The sequence below is a fragment of the Pagrus major genome, chromosome 19 (genome assembly GCF_040436345.1).
Source record: "Pagrus major chromosome 19, Pma_NU_1.0".
In the NCBI taxonomy this organism is placed as follows: domain Eukaryota; kingdom Metazoa; phylum Chordata; class Actinopteri; order Spariformes; family Sparidae; genus Pagrus; species Pagrus major.
The window spans coordinates 18,260,688-18,280,726 of record NC_133233.1 but is presented as its reverse complement, the minus strand read 5'-3'; the positions used below and the strand labels follow the sequence as shown (position 1 = coordinate 18,280,726).

Genomic DNA, 20,039 nt, shown 5'->3' with positions numbered 1-20,039 from the left:
TCTTCATATGTGAAAAAAATGGGTTTAAAGCCTTTTGTGTCTCCAAAAGAAGCTGCGTGAAATCTGATAATGCGCCTCTAGTGATGTCACTAATTGACTAAGTTGCATTGTGGGTAATGTAGACTCCAGGTTTTGAAAGAGAAGAATGTATGGGATAATAAAGGGTATATTTCTGGTTCTGCTGTATCGATTTGCTCATTTGTTCTTGAACTGTCCATAGCGGGTCCAACAGTGTTACAAGGGTGAAATACTAGACTAGTGGACTGCTTTTTAAAACCTATTGCCTGCATTACCCATAATGCAGCTTGGCCACCGAGTGAACTCACTAGCGAATAACCCAGGCACGACAAACCCTTTGAACTAATTCACTTGCCTAATGCTTGAAAAGGCTCCAGTTGTGCTGTATCTGTTGAAGCTACCCGGTACCGGCCGCTAGGTGGAGCTGTACAGTAACGCGTGCCCGGTGCTACGGAGGCGCCAGCACCGTGTGGCCTCTGCTCCAGCTCAAACCGAGCCCAGCCCCCCACACGCCAAACCAGCCTGCCTCGGCTCAACAAGGGGAGGGATGCGCGGCTGTTGCTGAAGCTCCCACTCTCGCTGCTGGCGTATTACCTACGTCGCACTGAAGCAACAGTCACCGGGCAGTTTCTTTGACGTCTTCTGGGATGTTGCCACTACACACGACTGGCCCGCTGACAAGGTGTTTCCGTAGCTTTCGCTGTACCCGTGTTAGCTAACACAGCTCGGCACAAAGACGTCCAGTCAGCTACTAGCCGATGTTAGCTAACGGTGACTAGCTTGCTAACAACACAGCCGGTGAGGACGAGCACATCCTCGCGAAGTCATACGCGGGGTTAATCTGTGCTGACCCGGTCCGTGGGTTATGTTAGCTGGTTCGTGAGAGCGATTCGCCCGTGACTTGGATCGAGCGGTCGTATTAGCGGTCGACACTCATGTCCAGGACACTTCGAGCAACGTTTCTGCATAGCTGGGTCGTGGGCTGCATGATCTTCAGCTAGCCGCGGCACAGCGTCGGTCTTGGAGGGATGGTGGCAGTAGCAAAACAAGCTAACTCCGTCTGAGTGCAAGAAGTGAGGAAACACTCCGGCCAAGTGGGAGTTTTTTTTTTTAGTTTTGTTTATGTTAATTGCAATTCCGGGGTGGATGACGCGAGGACCAACCTGACAACCCTTGAACACTGTCTGAACTGAAGCTGGGAATATATCGCTAACAGATCGAAAGGGATTATTTTTGTGCCTCTAAGTGGATTTCGGCCTCCCGTTCAGGATCGTCGTGGGAACACAGTAAGTGATTTGACATTGAGTGAGCCCACTCCCTCAAAAGATCCGCTCTCCCCTCGCCGACCTTCATCCTCCGATGCGGAGATTTCAGTAGCACCGGCAACCAAATCCCCCACGGCGGCCGGACATGCTGAAGTGTATCCCCCTGTGGCGCTGCAACCGCCACGTCGAGTCGGTGGACAAGCGGCATTGCAGCTTGCAGACAGTCCCTGATGAGGTGTACCGCTACAGTCGCAGCCTGGAAGAGCTTCTCCTCGATGCCAACCAACTCAAAGAGCTACCAAAGGTATGCATGGTCCACAGACCAAGAATATCTCCTCTGAGTCAGTCAGAAATGTGTGTTATTATCCTCACTTGAAGTGGCACCTATGTGGATGTTTTGCTGGGGTTATCTATGCCAAATTCACCTTGTACCACTACACACTTGTACTTAGATGGTGTTAGATTGGCCCATTTGAAAAGCAAAGGTGACGTAAGCAGAAAAATATCTTGCATGATATCACCTGCTCAGGTACTTCCCTCCTTCCTGCATCTTGGAAATGGGTTGGTCAGTCTGCCCTCCAGTGTTGAAACAGCATCAGATAATGAAAGCAAAAAAAGTTCCCCCTTGTTTCGAGAATGCAGACATATCAGTGGATAACAATCGGTGTGTAACACTTTCAGTGTTCTTGGAAATACTGCCACACAAGAAAAGGGAAGTAAAGTGTGAAGATGAATGGGCCAGGGTGGTGGGGTGTTTTTTTAGTCAGTCAAGAGGAGTGCAGGAGGCTTCTCTGACTAACCCTGAGCAAAACAGCTGGCACACAACATGTTGCCTGTAGTAATGGCATCACTGGCCAAGTTGGATTGGATGCAGGGTTGGAAGGCATGCGTGGAATGAATCGCAACGCTGTCCCCACCCACACTCCCACTATTTGAAAAATGACAAAAGTTCTCTACGCACGGCCAAAGAGTTATTTTAAGGGGAGAACGGTTGTTGTTGCTCTGTATTCCCTAAAGCGCTCCGGAGCTGTGGAACAAAGCACTTGCCTGCTCGAGTTTCTCCTTGTTTTATTCAGTTCGAGGCACTGTTCATTATTGGGACAAGGCACTGGCTGTGATGGTGATTGAGCAGGGAGTTTGTATGAATAGACTGGTTAGTGTTAGACATTGTCAGTCTCTTACATTTTGTGACTTTGTCTTGGTGGTGAAAGGGACAAGTGGCACATTCAGTAATGATGATTGTTAACAAGTCAAGGTCAACAGAGGCTGAAGTGTTGACAGGAACGCCTGTTACCTTCTGGGAATCAAACAATGGAACTTTTTTTTGTTCATCTTCCAGCGATGGATGCGTTTGTGTTTTTGAACAATCCCTTATGTTTTAGTTCCTACACATTAGAGTTCTTATTTTAGATCAAGCCTCCTTGAGTTTGATTAAAAAAAGATGGCCTTGTGCAGGGTTACTCCTGGGACACAACTTGGCTCTTTTGGCACAGATGGACAGAGAGCTACTCTAAAAGATGCACAGAGAGCAGTTGCTGAATATTTAACCTGACTTCAGTGTAATTAGGGCCTTTTCTTGGCACAAAACTTCAGGCCTACTTTGCCAGATGAGGCTTACTGCAGACACAGTGTGTTTCCTCCATTTATAGTTCATACCTGTCAAATATTCACAAGGTACCTGAAGCATGGCCCCTGAAATACTAAATGACAGATACACCCAAATATTCTGGCGCAGACAGCTAACCGACACAGTCTCTCTGTGTGGCGCTGGCTTCAACCAGGAGACATAAATGTGTGGTGACAGAATGTCTCGTGTGGTCGCGGTGAATGCGTAGCGTGCAGACACAAAGCATATGGGCCCTCTCTGGTCCTCAGAGTCAAAGGGGCTTCAGCGAGGGAGCAGTGTGAGAGGTCAGGCCCATACAGGGTTGGGAACAAGGGCACTGACTGTATGATGAATGGCATTACCATAACGAGCTCATAAGTGAGTAAGAATCTGAATGCCTTAATGCAGTTGTGCACTCCTTCCCTGTCACTGCGTATTCAAGTCAGAGATGAGTCTGTGGACGTAGTTGTCAGTCTTTGGCTATTTTTAGATGCAAGTCTAACATCCCGGTTCATTTTTGCGCATCAGTTCATGCTTCTGCGAAATAACCCGAGACAATTTGGAGGAACTGTGGCATGCTTATGGGCCACACCACCATGTACAACATATGTCATATATGGAGAATAATTGGCTGAGGTGACACCATCACACCAACTGTCAGTTCTTTTGAAAGAGGGCTAAACTGTCCTGAGACACAGGAGTTAGTCAGGTACGTTTTGAAACAATCAATACAGCCATTAAATTCATTTCAAACACAGGAGACTGGTTACTCATTTTAAATAAATAATGAGCAATAAAGCAATTGCGACGCATAGAGGTATTTTAGTGTAGTGCTGCTGAGGGTGAAAAGGTCTCGTATTGGTAGGGGTTTAACATAGCGAACAGATGGAGATTTAGACGCCCTGACAGTTTCTTAAGTTTGCTGTGACTCACCCCCACCGCACTGCCCACCAATCTTAGATTATGGTCTCTGTGGTAATGGTGTTTCCATTTGCCACATCAAGAACACTTTTCATCAAAAACAGACACTTGGAATGACTGTTTTCTCTGTTTGTCTCATGTAGGGTGAGCTCTTATTCCAATAGTGATTATACAACATGATGTAGCGTAAAGTATAACCTATCTATATGGACTGAGTTAAGAGAACCTGTTAAGCAGGCAGCTGGTCAGGAATTCCCCTCATGCTCATACATCCTTAGCCCTTAATGCCGCCTTGCTGCTTTTCTAATTGCACAAACCTAATCTCGGCTCTTTTGTTTTGCTTTAAAGGGTATTTAGTTTGTGATTTTTAATGTGGTTTAAGTATAAAGGAGCCACACTGATCTTTAAAGCTCCAGGGCAGATATTAAGAAAACCTCAATCACTTCTTTTTTTCATTTTGTTTAAATTTGCAGACCTCTGTTTCTTATGATGAAGCTTTTACTTTGCTCAATTAATTCTGTCAGTTATCAAAAAACTGCAAGTGATAGTCTGGTTTTAAGTACATGCCCCAAATTCCACGTTTCCCTATACTTGTTCTGTGTTTTCAGCAGAGGCATTTGCACTAAAACAACCTGAATTTCTTTTTCCTCCTTGACAAACTAGCCCTGCCTCAAAGATCATGTTGAGGAAGAGGGGGAATTATCTTTTTAGCCATTCTCAAGTCCCATGACAGGTTACAAAGAAGTCCATTCACCAGTCTGATTGCTCCCTTCTAATATCGAATGTCATGGCTCTTTGTGTTTCTTGTGTGCACTGCAAAGCCCCTGACCCGGCGTACATTAAGCCTACAAGCATATCATGCCACAAATGATCACTTTTAAGATTTGTTGTAGGTCAGTTACACCTGCTAAAATCAAAAGGAGATCCCATTTTTAGAGGAACAGCAGACAACTGCTCTAACATATGCACACAACTGGGTATATCTACTTCGTCTTGTCTCCGCTTTTCCACTGTTGAAATAGGAACAAATCCCTGATGGGTGTGCCCCTGTCAGACTTTGCAAAACAGGTTTTAAGCATGTTCCTCCCAGTATTATTACCAAATAGGACCTCCTGGTTACACTTGATATGTTACAGTACAGATATCCTGCCTCAAAGCCTGCCACAGCCTGAACTATGAGAACAGTTGCATTAAATAACTGAGCTGTGAAGAGCTCTATAACTGCTATCGTCGACATGTCTGTGATGATCAAGATGACGACTAATTGAAGGTCAGGTGTTGTCTGAGAAGGGAAAATTCGATGTGTAGATATTTTGTGGTTTACATTAAAGGGGAAGTATATGTGCATGATAAATAGGAAGGATGACTATGCAATCTTTTTAATCCTCAGCTGTCACCAGTCCCCTCTCTGTGTGTGCCCTAACAGATCTGTGGCTAAAGGGCAGATTAGGCCTCCACTCGGCCGTGAAAATGCCCCTCAGCACCTCAGTTTTGACCCCCTCTGCGTACACGCCAGAGTGTCTCAGTGTGCATTTCCTCTGGGGTTTGCGTTTCTGCCACCGGGTCTCTTTTGGAGCACATAAATGGACTGATAAAAATCTGAGCGCTTTTCTCTCAAGTCCCCTGTGCATGTTCAGCTTCGGGTCATGAGAAGCCCAAATGAGGCCCCTTCACTCAGCTGTTGCCGATTGTGAATTGGTCTACTATTGTTTACCCACACTTGAATTGTCATGTGTTTAATTTTATGTGCCTTTTGTTTTCTAAAGAAGATAGAAAATAGCTCACTCTAATTGAGAATAAATGGTGCTCCACCCATCTACTGTATAATTTCTAATTAAGGTGTGAGAGAAATGCAGCTTAGCCAGACCAAAAGTTCAGTGCTCACTGAGGGAAGTTTGGTTAAAAAATCTAGGACATGTACACTTCACACTGTCCTTACAGTTCTGCAATCCATCTCCCCTCTCTGAGTTTCCACTTAACTCTACTGGAGAGCCCTGGTTTGTCTCTCCCCAGCGACTGGCTGAACTAGTCTAGGCCCAAAGATAAATTACACCTGCCACTGGCCTCTCTGCGGTACAACCACATCGTTCCTCTGGCTCAGCTCTTTCTCACTTTTTCTGCACTTTTCTTTCCTGCTTTGGTCAAGCATGTTGAAGCCACAGTCACTATTGTTCAGAAAGTATAAATGGAACTAAAGACTGATTTGTCATGTGATTGTTTTGTTTTCATGGCTCAGGCCAGACTATATGATTTCCTCAGTTTGTGGCTGTTTTGACCATCCCCCACCCTGATTGTAAAGGACTAGATCCGTGAGAAAAAACAGAAGTAGAGGTTTATCTAAAAACTTTTGTAATCATGCACCCTCCCCACACAGGATCGGGCTGCATCACAGCCTGAAAAGTGAAACAGAACTGTTGAGGCTGTGAAGAAACAGCAATGTGAGAGATCTGAGATTCTTTTTGATGCAAGAGCACATTCAGCAGGTTTCTTTGTCTGAGCTGATGACCAGCTGGTCTCACATCCTGCCTGCCCCCCTCCCCCAATCTGGTGGGACAGAGGGGTAATGGGAGGTGTGTGTGCGTGTGTGAGAGTGAGTATGTAGTGGTAGTGGGGGTTGTATTTTATTCCGGAGATGGATTAACAGGAGAAGGCGGGGCTCTGGCACTACACTGGAGGAAGTGATCGAGGAGCTGAGCTCCACTGATCCGCAGTCCTCTGGGACTCCTGGTGTTGCGGCCATCCATCCATCCATGAACAGCAGGGTCTAGGCTGACATGCAGTGTCAGGTGGGGAAGAAGCAGCCAGAGAAGTGGTCACAGAGCTAACTGCTGGTTCCTTGGAGACTCCTGCACAGTGAAGATGGATCTTCTGCTTTGCTCTGTCTGACAGCAAATACACACCCGCCCTCCCTTCCTTTCACTTTGAGAAATCATGCATTCCTCCTGGGAAATGGCAACAATGTTAACTGGGTAATGGCAAGCCTACATTACGAAATACACTGCCGCTGAAAAAAGCCCTGACACACCAGGCCGACAGCTAATGTCAGGGTTGTTTGTGAGCATCGTTGGCCCCAGTTGTTGCAGTGTGTCCTGCCCTGTCGGCAATAGTCAGCTTCTCTTTTTGAAGGTACGAGCTTGTTGGCTGTAGTCTTGGCGGTGTGTTCAAGTGCAGCTTTTTGGCCTAAACACATGCGATGTGAGTTGGCGCAACGGTCTGCTGTTGTTGCAGCTAGTTCTTTGATGTTGTTTTGCTGTGTCTGGGCCCTAAGGCATGCATAAAGACAGCCGTCTCTATTTTTCTTTTTCTTTTTTAACCGGCAAAGGACTTGTTGTAAGGTGCATGTGGACTTTGTATCCGTTTATGCCACTGACCCATTTTTCATGGTCAGTGCCACTAAAATGCAGCATTTTTTGCACCCTGAATTCAATCCCTGCCTGATGCATCCCTTCTACCATAAATCAATAACAGTTTGGGTTAATAATTTATTGAATGTTTTAATTTATTTCTCAAAATGAATAAATGAAATAAATGAAGATTTCTGCTTTTGTTTCTTGTCATATTATTGTAAAAAAGAATACCTTTGGGGTTTTAGACTGTTTATTGAACAAAACAAGCAATTTGAAAGGCTCGGGCACCCAGTTTGAGAACTTCAGATGGCCGTTCTAACTATTCGTTTTGACATTTTCAAGAATAAATGAGCAATTACAAATAGAAGTTGGCAGATTAATCAGTAATCACTGGTTGCAAGCCTACTTAAGGTAGAGAACCACCACTCTACAGCGCACACCCCATTATTATAATGTTGATAGTTCCACCCTGTTTGGCTCTGTTGACTTTGAGCACAGTAGCATTTCCTGTACAGGCTTTGGCTGTCATGTGACATGCGTCCAATCATTCCCTGCAGTGTGATTTGAACATTCTGGCCTTGGTCACAGGCCTCAAAGGTAAACAAGGAGGCAAAGCTCCGGTGAATAATTGATGGCTATGGTGGTGCTGGTGGCAGCTGTTTGCGATAGGGGAGCGTCTTTGGCTGGGCTGCATGCCCTGCTGGAGCACTGTGATAGGATGGGAGCTCTGTTGGCTACAGGCATTAAGTACACAAAGACAAGATGTGCAAGGTGACGCCATTTTCTCTTTTTTTGCCCCACTGTATTTATGTGTTGATTTCATTCTCTCAGCAGCCAGTGTTTAGAAACCTCATGTGTAAAGGGCAGTGTCCAGGGAGTGGTGCGCCTTAGTCCTCACTCATAAACTAAAATGCAAAGCAAGAAGAAAACTTTACTGAGTGTCTGACAGGCAGAGTTGATGGTGGCCACTTTACACTTTAAATTCTCCTGTGGGTATTAAGCTGCAAATTCAGAGATTTCTATCTTAGTTGAGCAAAATCAACTTTGATTTAAGCCACATCATTTTAGGGCTACAGCTAACTGAACTATAGAGAGTAGATTGTGATGTAGATACATTTTTAGATTAATAAAATGCCAGGAAATAGTGAAACGGTATCATTCCAAGTCCAAAGTAATATAAAATATCCAATTTGTTCTGCAATAAGAAAAGGAGGAATCCTCTCAGTTGAGAATAGACCTTCACAATATGGTAAAAAATCATAAAAATCAAATCATATTGCATTATTTAGATGGTATTTGGAGATATTGCAATTGTGATATGATCAATGATTAATAGGAATGACACTTTTTGCTTTCATTTTGAAAAACAATTGTAAAATCATGATTTGACATTTATTTCAGTCCGTATCAAATAAACATCTTTTTTATAGGCCTTTTGTAGGTCAGCAGCACTACAGTACTCCATTGTAATGCTGTTTTGTCACATATTTGATTTTTTTCAAAAAATTGCAGCTTCTGCGGTTTGGATTTAACGCTTTGCCATGTTGCGTTTTTGTAATCTTTTGATTAATTGTGCAGCCCTGATTAAGAAGTTGAAACAAGGGAATGCTTGGTATGTTTGCCTGAAGAAACATTAAAAAGTAACTGCTGATAAATTGTGTTCAGTCATGTACTCAGTCACTAATTGTTAGATGCTAATAGCACAAATATTTAACACTAAATATAAAAACTAAATCACAAAACTCCTGCACTTCCAAAGTTGGTTATTTCCCATCCTGTTAGCAGTGCAGTGTGTCTTCACCTTGTGCCAGATGTTTATTCTACTTGAGTAAACTTTCAACGGGTTATTTAGGCCACAGACGCAAAAAGGGACTGCCGTCGTCATGTTTGGAGTGGTTAAATTCAGCAATGACATTTTCTTCAGGATAGGAAGCCGTTTCTGAACCTTTGGATCATACGTGAGCTCGGGAGCTCCACTCTCAGTCACACAAATGGCCCTTTGAGGCTAATCTGTCCAGGGTGCTGATGTCGCTGTGGGGGGAAAAGGTCGCCCAGGATGGCATTAAAACCAACCACAAACAAATGCTGCCCTTTATCTGCTGGCCACACACGGCCATTGAAGGCCTCTATCTATCACACTGAAACCTGATAGCCCTTACATCCGCCGCCTGGTGCAGTTTCTTTACCACTGGATGGTTCACCGTCTCTCACCTTCAGCTCTCTTATCTCCATCCAATTTGATATTTACAGTAGAAGCCATGTTTACCACTTCAAAGCTGTTTTAACATGTCTTCAGCAGAAGTAGTGGATTGGAATTTAATCAATTAGCAACCGCTCAATCGCCACAACAGCTACCACAACAGAGCCGCTCTGCTTTTATATGTGTTTTGAAACAGGTGGCTGGTTCAGGAGGGCTTTCTGTTTGGGCTCGTCCTGGTGGCAGAGCTGCTACAGGCAGCATACAATGCCGTAGGGTTGTTTTTTCTGTGGGGCAACTCAGGCATTCAGTCAGTGTCTAGGTCTGGGCCGGTCTTGGTTGTTGACGCCCGTGTTTTTCTTGTTGATTCCTTTTTGTTGGGAGCGTCTCTACAAGCAGGAAGTGGGAATAATCAAGTGAGTCGTGGAATGCCCTGTTTTTGTGAGACCATATCCATTCTGGACATTGTTTTGTAGGGCATTGAGGGAACTTTAAGTCTGAGCATAAAAACAGGCGATTTGAGAAAAATCAGCTTATGTTTTATTGTTGTTTATTCCACTGCCCCTCCCCCTTCCTAGCACAGCAGTGTTTCTGTATTGTTCCGTGCCCCTCCCTCTCTCTCTCATACTCACCCAGACACTCACAGTGTCTTGGACTGATAAAGTTTATGATAGGTGATGTAAAGCACCTTGTTTCTTTGTAATCTCACAAGATGTGGCACCAAACCGTGAAGGAATGTTAAGCCCAAGAGCTCAAGAGTCATGATAAAGGAGTACAGTAACACACTTGTGACTGCAGCAGTGTTTACCACTGCGATGGCCGTGTCTGCACCACTTGAATACTCTTCACTTGACGTGCTATCTCGCTGCCTGTCATCTGCAGGGCTCCAGAGTGCAAACATTTGGTTCCAGTTGGGGAATATTTTTTCCCAACCCAGCCAGTTTTGATTGACGATTGTCTCTAAACTACGGTGGATTGCATTTCTGAACAGCAGAAATGTTTTGCACTCCATTGAAAACTGCTGTCTTTCTGCTTTTCAACTTTGTAACTTCTATAACTAAAACTGCTCAAATGAACAATATAGCTCCCTACACAAACCAAAGCATAAAAAGCTGAATTAAATCTTCTAGTGTTGTATTGAATTTGCACAAAAAAGAAACGCCTCACACCAATAGTTGTCTTGACTATGAACTAATCTAGGAACATATTTCAGATGTGTAGTAATCACTGATTTTAAGAGCTTTCTTCTGGTTTCATTACAGGGCTCCAGACTAATTTTTTACACTGGTTGCACTGGTGCACCTAACTTTTTGAATCAGGTGCACCTTAGTTAAACTGCTAATTTTCAGGTTCACCGGTGCAACCAGTGAATATTGCGATTATTTTGACAGATACTGCAATTGTGATTTAATTCATGATTAACATGGATGATTAAATTTTACATTACAATTTACATTGTCATTGAAAAGCTAATAAAATCATGGTGATGTGGCATTTCTCCCAGTCTCTCTCATCTGGAGGACAAGCTTTGTAGGCCAGAGCATCTCTGCAGCACTACAGAATTTAATTAAAACACTGTTTTGTGTCACATTTGACCTTTTTATAAAATAATTACAGTTTTTGCGATTTGGATATTGCACTTAGTCATATGTCAATATAATTTATTTTGCGATTAATTGTGCAACCCTAGTGAAAATGTTAAGTCGCACCTGACAGGTTTTGAGTGCATTCGCGACATTGTATTCCAGAGTGCACTTGTACAATATCTACCTGCTGACAAATATAAAACAAGTATGTGTACTTTGTGGTAACAGGGCTCTAATGCAAATCTTCCTGATCATCACTAATGTTATCATTGACTGAAAAATCCTTTACAACTTATCTAAATTGCTGTGTTGTCTACTTCTCCTCCTTATTGACCACTCTATTGATTTAGCCCACCACTAGCTAGTATCACTGATTTAGCTGTTGTCGAAACATATTTTCTTTTTCTTTCTGTGCCAGGAAACTGTCTCTAGTAATCAAGGTTTTATCAGTGTGTTTTAGTCCACAGTCCACATGTTAATTCCACCGGCACTCATTTCATATCCAAGGGTTTTATTCAGCTGTTGTACTTGTAAATTATAAAAATTAATGTAATTATGGACATTTTTAATTAAGGGTGGGCCCATAATTGAGTTGTAGTAACGGCCGATTCTTTGTATCTTTGTAAGTATTTTGTACATTGTTATCTGTGGTTGTTAGTTATAAGTGGCATAATAAAAACACCATTAAATGTTTGGGAAATAAGGAATAATGGATGATTGATTGAAAGAAACATTTTTGAAAAAATGGAAAGTTATCTGTAAATCGAAAAAACTGATAAAAGAAAATAGTAACACAATATTTGGGGAAGATTCTGGTTTCAGTCTTGTTTCAGTCTTTGTACTGAAGTCTTGATGAAAGTGTAACTCCAAAATCAAAGTACTTTTACCTCCAAACTGAACTCCGCCTAAGTACTTCAGCACATTTATCTTCTCAAGCTATTCATCACAAATATTGGCAGATAGCGATTTATCAAATCCGAGCACGCTTATTTCAGATGATGTTAAGTGTGACGTCCTTTAAAGATCGAAAGGGACATGTAGTTTTTAAAGTAAAGGGTTTCAGCTTCTTGCTTTAATGCATTGTCTTGGTTCTGTGTATATCAATTCTACAGTTTGTCTTGTCTATATATATCAAATTACAGATATAATCTGTCATTTAACACACTGATTTGATGCGAAGGCAAACATCTGATGCATGATATCTTAATCCAGCTCCAAAGATAAAAAATAGTGATAGTATTGCTCAAAGTATTTCAGCCAATTTCCAGCAGCCTTGCTATAATCACAAACTGAGTTATTCCCCCCCAAGCAACACAGCTGCATAAAAGAAGAGAGAAACTATTGGGGCAGGATATGAATTGCTGTGTGAGGCAGTCTACAGGCTAATATTTTGTTGCTGTTCCTAAAAAATGTAAGTGGGTCAGGGCCACCTGCTTAGAAGAAGTCTATAGTTTTGATTTGGGACCATGCTTTTTAGAATTTAACAATGATACACAGTCACGGTTGGTTAATTGGTTGCTGAGCAAACACAATGTAACGCAGGTTGAATGTGTGGGTTGTGCCACATGACCAGCTTGAGTTTTCTAATAGAGGTGCTGATGGCTGAATGTTTGTGTGTATGACAGAGAGAATAGATGAGAGGGGTCAATAGAAAGCACAGCAGGGATCTTCAACAAAGCAGTGCGCACGCATGTATGCGTCATGCTCACGCCAGCGATGAATAACAAACGAAGCAGTAACAAGTCTGTAGGAAAGAAGATGGCAGCAGTTCGTGTCCACTGTAGCTGCATGTGTGTACACACATCAGCGTGTGTGTCAGTCGGCCCCCCAAGCACATCTATTCATCTCCAGTGCAGCAAGAATGCCCTGATTTTCTACACAGCATTTTTTTTTCATGTGACTATGTTTTGGTCTAAGCACTTAACCCTTTCTTTGCTTTCTTCTTGTGTTGATATCTTTGCTTTTTAAGTCAGTTGACACAGTCTCAACAGAACAGTCAAATCTGATGACTGACTCAGCAAGTGTTGACAGTTAGGGCATTGTTTAGACTAAAAGGTCGGTTATTTTAACTCGAGGAAACGCAGCAATTCACAATGCAGCTCTTTGTGTTTATTCTCCCTCCAGGCAACTTTCTAATAATATTTCTTCCATCACAAAACCAAACTCCAGAAAATATAAATCTTTTTGAGCTTAGGCTTGAACTTCTGTTTTTTGTAGTCTTTGGATAATTTTACTCCTGTTTTGATTAAAATTGAATGTGATAAGTGGCATTTTAAGCAACTTTGCTTCAGCCTTCCCATAATAATGTTTTTTCTTAAGAATGATACATTTAAGAAATGGCAACAGGCTTGGTGTGCTCTGTGTAATTAGCTCAGCATAGCCGTGTTTGCACTGCAGCACGTGACATCCGAGGAAACGCAGGCATGCCTGGAATCTCCAGGAGTTTGCCCTGCCCTCTGGAAGCTGCACTGACTCCTCTCGCTCGCTCTCACACACACTTGAACTTTACTCATTTCACATTCCTATTGGTGAAGCCCACACACAGGCACGACACTTAGACAAACGCTACATGCATGCATGATACACATCTTGTTTCAGTTGAATTCTCAAGCTAATCAACGTTAATTTCAGTCTCCCTTTGTTAAATATGAGTGTCTACTCATTCTAGCAGTGTTTTTAATTAAGCTAGCCCATGAACTTCTGGGACTTCAGATGCAAATGGGATTCTGCGAAGGAGCTGAAAGAATGTAGAAGACACAGTGGCACTTCTCAGTGAGCTTCATGTGTAATTTATTTGTTAGATAACTTTTTACTTACTAAATTAACTAATTTAGCAGACACTGGCAATGTGTTATTGATGTTATGGCAGAAACTAAAAGTACTTTCAGATGGGCTGAGCTGATACACAGTATGTGCTGATGTTAGCATATTGCACATAGATGAATAGGGTGGTCATCATGGAGTAACTCATGACATGCTGCCCATGATACCGATAGTGTCAAGATACAGCGAATAAGCGATAATCGATCCATTACAAGACACCAGTTTCTGAAAAAGTGCATTAAGTCTTTGCTCAGTGTCTTTTTTTTATCACACACCGTTGCAACTTGTCCACTGCCAGAAAGTAGCACAGTTCTGGAGTTAAAATGTCAAAAGGATAGAGACAACCTATGCCTCACTTAATTGTTTAATTTGTATAAATTAAGTTTACACTACAAGGTGTTGTGAAGTATTGACTCTGGTAGGTCAGATTGTAAGGGGAATCTGTTTAGAGCACCTTCATGTTTTGATTTTGCACCACTGCCCCAGTGTATTATAATAATAATAATAATAATAATAATAATAATAATAATAATAATAATGATAATGATGATGATGATAATAATACTAAGAATAATAATAATAGACAATCGTATTACTAGAGGAAGCGATACGATCTATAGGCTATTGGTTATCAGTGTAGATGTTGGCTGATAAGCAATGAAAAGTTGCAGGACAGAGATGCCAAAAATATGTTTAGAGACAGTGTTATCGTTACATAATATACCTTTCGTGTCCTACTCAATGTGTTTGTTCCAAAAAGCCAACTCATATTTCTGGACTGACAGCACAGATGTTTGCCAGAACAACATGCATAGACTTCTGCTCAACTGTGTTATGCAAATTTTCAACCTTAAGTTGGAAATTGTTAAACGTGTGCAAGCACGTTTCTGCCTCACTTAACCTTTTCTTTGAATTATTTCCACTCGTACAGCTTCAATAAAACAGATTAAGACACAGATTATGTAAGGGTTTGGATGTTGGAATTCAGGTGCACAACTTCCCCTCTTGTAGTTACCAACCTTTGCATGATAAAGCCATGATCGCTGTGTGCGTTTTAAATGTTTTGGCTTTCACACCTGCACAATTCTTCACCATAGCATCTTAACTACCTTCTACAGGCTGACACTTCATCAGCTGCAAGTCCTCACCATTTGTACCTCTATGTTTTTAAGCAGAATGTTTTTCCTATTATCTACAACCAAATCCAAACCAGATTCCACACATCCAATCACTTTAATTTCATTTTGCACGTCTATTAGGAAATGTTTGCAGACTGCCAGGACAGGCTGCAGGGTGTGTATTGTCACATGTTAGTCTGTGAGCAGTGATTGTGTGTGTGTGTGTGTGTGTGTGTCTGTGTCTGTGTCTGTGTCTGTCTGTGTGTGTGTGTGTGTGTCTGTGTGTGTGTCTGTGTCTGTGTGTGTGTCTGTGTGACATTTGCTCTAGTTCAGCAGTCTAACAGCTCTTTTGAGCACAGGAACATGTCAAGTAAGGTCAAGGACAAGTGCAGATTGAGTGTCAATGTACCATGTGTGGTTGGACTCCACCACCTCATAGTGCTGTGAACATGGCATGCTGGCAAAGGTACAAAATGTGCTATCAGGGCTCAGAAGTACAGTGTGATTCTCTTCATGTGCATCATCAGGTTCCCCCATGGTGTATTTTTAGACCTGCTATCACAGACCAGGTTCATGACGTCGGGCGTGTAGAAGAGCAGTGTTTCAGACAGCCATGGGGGGATCAACATGAGCTTGCCTGTGGGCTTAGGGCTAGTGTTTTGGTTGTTCCTGACGTTGATCCTCTCTGGAGTCGTGTGGGAGGGGTGTGCAGACTACTCTGTAATTATGCTGTCTCCGTGACATATTAATGGGGTTTGGCTTGTAATCATAGGTAACAGCACCAGTGTCTTGTATTGATGATAATCGTATGTGCCAAAGTATTGAGCACTCTTCTGGCCCAGTGTTCACTAAAATGATTAAATGATAACAGACATAAAGCCAGATTATATCACTGTAATGGTTCCACTTGTGACGATACAGTGCAGATGTTCAGATACTGCTTTGAGCAGATGTAAGCGTGTCTGAATCGAGCATGGCTCGATTTTCTTTTCATCGTCAGTCGAGCGTCACCAGGGAGGTTTCTGCTTCCTTGTTCCCTTGGCAAATTCATTGAACAAATGCCTGTCTCCAAGGTAATGGATCTCACAGGGCCAGTGGTTTGCCTGATGTGGGGGTGCGTTTACCTTGTGTTGTCAGGCAGAGGCACCAGATGGGCTGGGGCTTCCCTGTCACTGCAGACCTAATGTACCTTCAGTGTGTGCACAGAGGCCCCGTCGATCGCTCTTCCAAATCTACTTGCAACACCACAACCTTGGCCTCTGTCCGAGTCGAACACATCATACAGAAGCAGAGAAGAAGGGCAGAACTGCTCGTCGCAAAGCTACACTTTGTCCTTGGACTGTGAAAAAGCTACAGGAGGAGGGCAGGGACACTTTATAGCAACACCTAAAGTGGAGCAATTATTTTTCCACAGGGTATATCAGTGAACTACATAGAGCTGACTTTGTCCCGCTCTTGTGGACCACTTGCTGAAGTTTGTGTGTTCGGCTACTATGCTTTTCTTTGGATCTGTACCAACACTACAGGATTCAGAATGTACTATACTGTGCAAACAAGCTGCAGCCTGTTAACTAAATTGTCTGTATTCTGTTTTGCCATTTGGTAGCTTACAAATTGGACATTTTGACCTTTTTAATTTATGTACTCATAAACAGTGGGAGTCCTTCTGTAATCCACATTTGTTGGATCCAGGCAAAACTGACAGATGTTTGTCAGCACATGTGTATGCAACTCACGGCCAGCTGTTGATGTCACATGATAGGGTTACTTTAATTCTGGCCTGATTGCGCCATGAAATTATAGGAAAGTCTGACATATTTTTATACTGTTGTTATGTTTTGATAATTTGTCAGGAGGAGGTTCATTTAAAAATGCTTTTTCTGTAATGACTGGAGTGTATTTTGCATATTTAGTGAAATTAATCTGAGTTTAGCTAAGTTTCACAAGGTTTCTGTTAATTTTAGTAGATGCAGTGATACTGGTAACTGGTTATACCAATTGATTTACTGAGCTCAGAATTAAATTTTTCAGGCAGCATGTTTCAAGCGCCAAAATCTGTCACTTTAGTATAACCTAATGGTAAATCAACATTAAAGATAACTTCACGGAGTGATTGAGAGAAGGTTAGTCATTATCTACTCACCCCCATGCAGATGGAAAGACATTTCTGGAGCATCTCAGCAAAACAGTGTTGCAGCATTCTCCTAAACAACTAAAGTAGATGGGTACTTGTTTTAAAATGTAAAACAACAACAACAACAAAGATTCAAAAAGACTTAATTTAAACCCTCAACCTGCGGTCAAGCTCATGCACCCACTTCAGACTGCTACATTTTGTCTCAAAAAGGGATCAATTTTGGATGCTGAGCTTCCGGAGACTTGGAAAAAACAACTTTTAGTTATATTTAGTCCCCATCTACTGAAGTCGCTGTTTGTTGTACAAACTCTCTAAATTTCAAAATAAAATGTCAGTCAAATATTAACATAGCACAGGGAAAACTAATGAGGCTACAGCTGTCTTTTTCCATGTCAGTTTCAAACGGTCAGGGAACATTCCTGAGAGAGAATCATAAAGGCAAAGATCTGTGTGAAGCCCGCTGCAAGAGGGAGAATGCCGAGACCGTTGCTGGAAAATGATAGACGCCGAGCCACATGATCCTGTGAGGGAGGCCACAACCTGGACACATACAAAGCATCAATTGTACTGAGGCCGTTTGTGCACTCACGACACACACAGGCACTTTCAGTCCATTTTTTAAGGTGTAATATGTGACACTATCCCTGTAGTAATCATGAAGAGGAGTTTAGATGGCATTTCTTGCTTACTTTACTATTTCTGATAATTTGCTACACAGCATGAGTAGTATAGATGAGATAGCACGCGTGGATCAGATCCTCTATTTCTGCCTCAAAGTGTTGATATGTAAACCAGAGTTAAGTGTTTTATCTTGACAAGCACCTCAGCACCATCTTTGTGTATACAGTACATATCCTCCACAGAGTCTGTAGTACTCCTCTTTCCGTTCCTCGCGTTTGATCACGTTATGTGTTGACAGTATACCAACCACCCAGAAAATGACTAGTATATACAATGACTGGGCCACCAGTGCCAGAGCGTTGCCATGTCTGTCCCCTGCTGCAGAGCCTCACTGTGGGACAAACAGAGAGCTGGCATGCAAACAAGGCAGCACATACCGGATCCAGCCCATCCAGGAAAGAGCCAAACGGCCTCTGTGGACTATAAACAATAGGGCTTCTGGTTTTGTGTCATGTTTGTGGGAACACAGAAAGAGAATGAAGAGAGCATGTGATGAAATCCGGTGGTGGAGGTGGAGGTGGAGGGCCTCCTCTACAGTTTCTGGTGTCCCTGTGAACTCATTCATTCCTGCTGTGTGAGAGCATAGCTGGGGAATCTCAGGCCAGTAGTTCAACTAAACAGTAAAGTCTGAATGGGAGCAGTGGTGCTTGCTTGACCATAAATATTTCAGCAAAAACAAAACCTGAGGTCCGGCCCTTTATGCTCACTGTGTGGTCATGGCGTTTCAGACACCTGTAAGACCAGTCATTATTTACATTTCCAGGCAGTGATGGTGTTTATTATTCTGCACCCTCTTTGGACAGAGGCCTTTTATCCTTGGTTCATCACTACATGATGTATTGTTTCCTGCTTTCTCTAATGTAAAATAGTGTTGTCAATAACAGTCTATTGATTTTCTTTGCTAAGTGTTGTGATTGTTTTAGTCAGGAGGAAGATGGGCCTTATGAAACCTGAAACTGAAGCAAACTGCAGGCAGGTGTAAGAGCTCTGAAAAGGTCAAGTTCAGTGCTTTCAGCCAGGCTGCTGCTTTGAATTTGGTTTGGATTGCAAATCTGCACAGGGACTCGGTGCTAACACCCTTTCTCTCTCCACCTGTGTGTTTGTGTTCCCCAAGTTGTTGCACATGTCCCAGGACTGGTGGTACAAGCTTTTCCACCACTGCGATGGTTTTAGTAACCAAAGCGGTGATTAGCCCACCAATAGTGCGACAGTGGAGGCGATTACATGTCTATTTTTAAAATGCTGACTGGAAATCTCTTTACTGAACCAAGCAATCACCATTCTTTGTTTACCAAGAGTGCCACGTGCTACAGTATATCACATTCAGTCTTTGTGAAGTAAATGTAGTTGATTGCATTTGCACTGATGGAGAACTGCCTCCATTTTGCACATTCTCTTTACTTAAATTTCAGGAGGTACAGATTTTTCAAAATCCGATAGCACTGCAATGATTAATTGATGAGTTGTCAACTTTTAAAATACTATTTTGACAATCGTTGAATCTGTTTGAGTAGTTTTTAAGGAAAAAAGTAAATATTCTTTGAATCCAGCTTCTTAAATTAAATATTTTCTGGTTTCTTAATCCTTCTGACAGTAAACTGAATATCTCTACTTTGCGGACAACAAAACATTTGGGACATTTATTTTACATTTATTGATGACACAACTAATTGATTAATCGAGATAAAAATCAACAGATTAATTGACAATATAAATAGTTGTTTCAGTAGGGATGCAAATTGTAAGCAATTGTCAGCTGCCTTAATCAACTCAGTTAATCGTTAATGTATGAAATATGTTGGACTTTTATCCATTAGAAAACGGTTTAGACCTCTGACATTATCTATGCTCGGTGCAAAATCACAGCAGGCTACATTGGGAGTTAAAGGAAGAGATAAAATAAACACCAAGTTACTTTAATGATAAACTAAATTACACAGAATAATGACATATTTTTCATGCGGAAGTCCCGTCTGTTGCTGTTCAAAAACTGGCCCAACAAAAACAAAACAGAAATGAGGCTACTAAATGGCTAAAATATAATGCTTTCAGTTTGTTTGTAATGCCTTTTTGTATTTTTCAAGTTACAAATTACTTGTATTTTAATCAAATGCTTCATACTAGTAATTTGTATTTTATTTTGATAAATTTGAGAAGCGAGCATTTGTAATTTGTAAAAAGATACTTTTCTCTTGATAGTGAAACATTTTAAGTGATAAAATTCTTAATGGCAATGAATCGATCAATAATTAACATCCCTAGTTCGTTGCAGCCCTATCCCATGTTCATGTCTCACAGAGGTTCTCTTCATGTATATTTGTGAGTCGAGGAGCCTCTTAG

The 20,039-nt window shown here is 42.0% G+C and overlaps 1 protein-coding gene across 9 annotated transcripts in view; it reads left to right on the top strand.

Moving 5' to 3' along the window:
- Positions 1 to 569: 569 nt before the first annotated feature.
- The window catches only part of scrib (scribble planar cell polarity protein), a 71,148-nt gene continuing 51,678 nt past the window's right edge, over positions 570 to 20,039 (top strand). For all 9 annotated transcript variants that reach the window (XM_073487886.1, XM_073487893.1, XM_073487885.1 and 6 more), the window contains exon 1: positions 570 to 1,587. In XM_073487886.1, the coding sequence (XP_073343987.1) occupies positions 1,429 to 1,587 (159 nt within the window). In that variant the 5' untranslated portion in view covers positions 570 to 1,428. The remainder of the gene's footprint in view (positions 1,588 to 20,039) is intronic.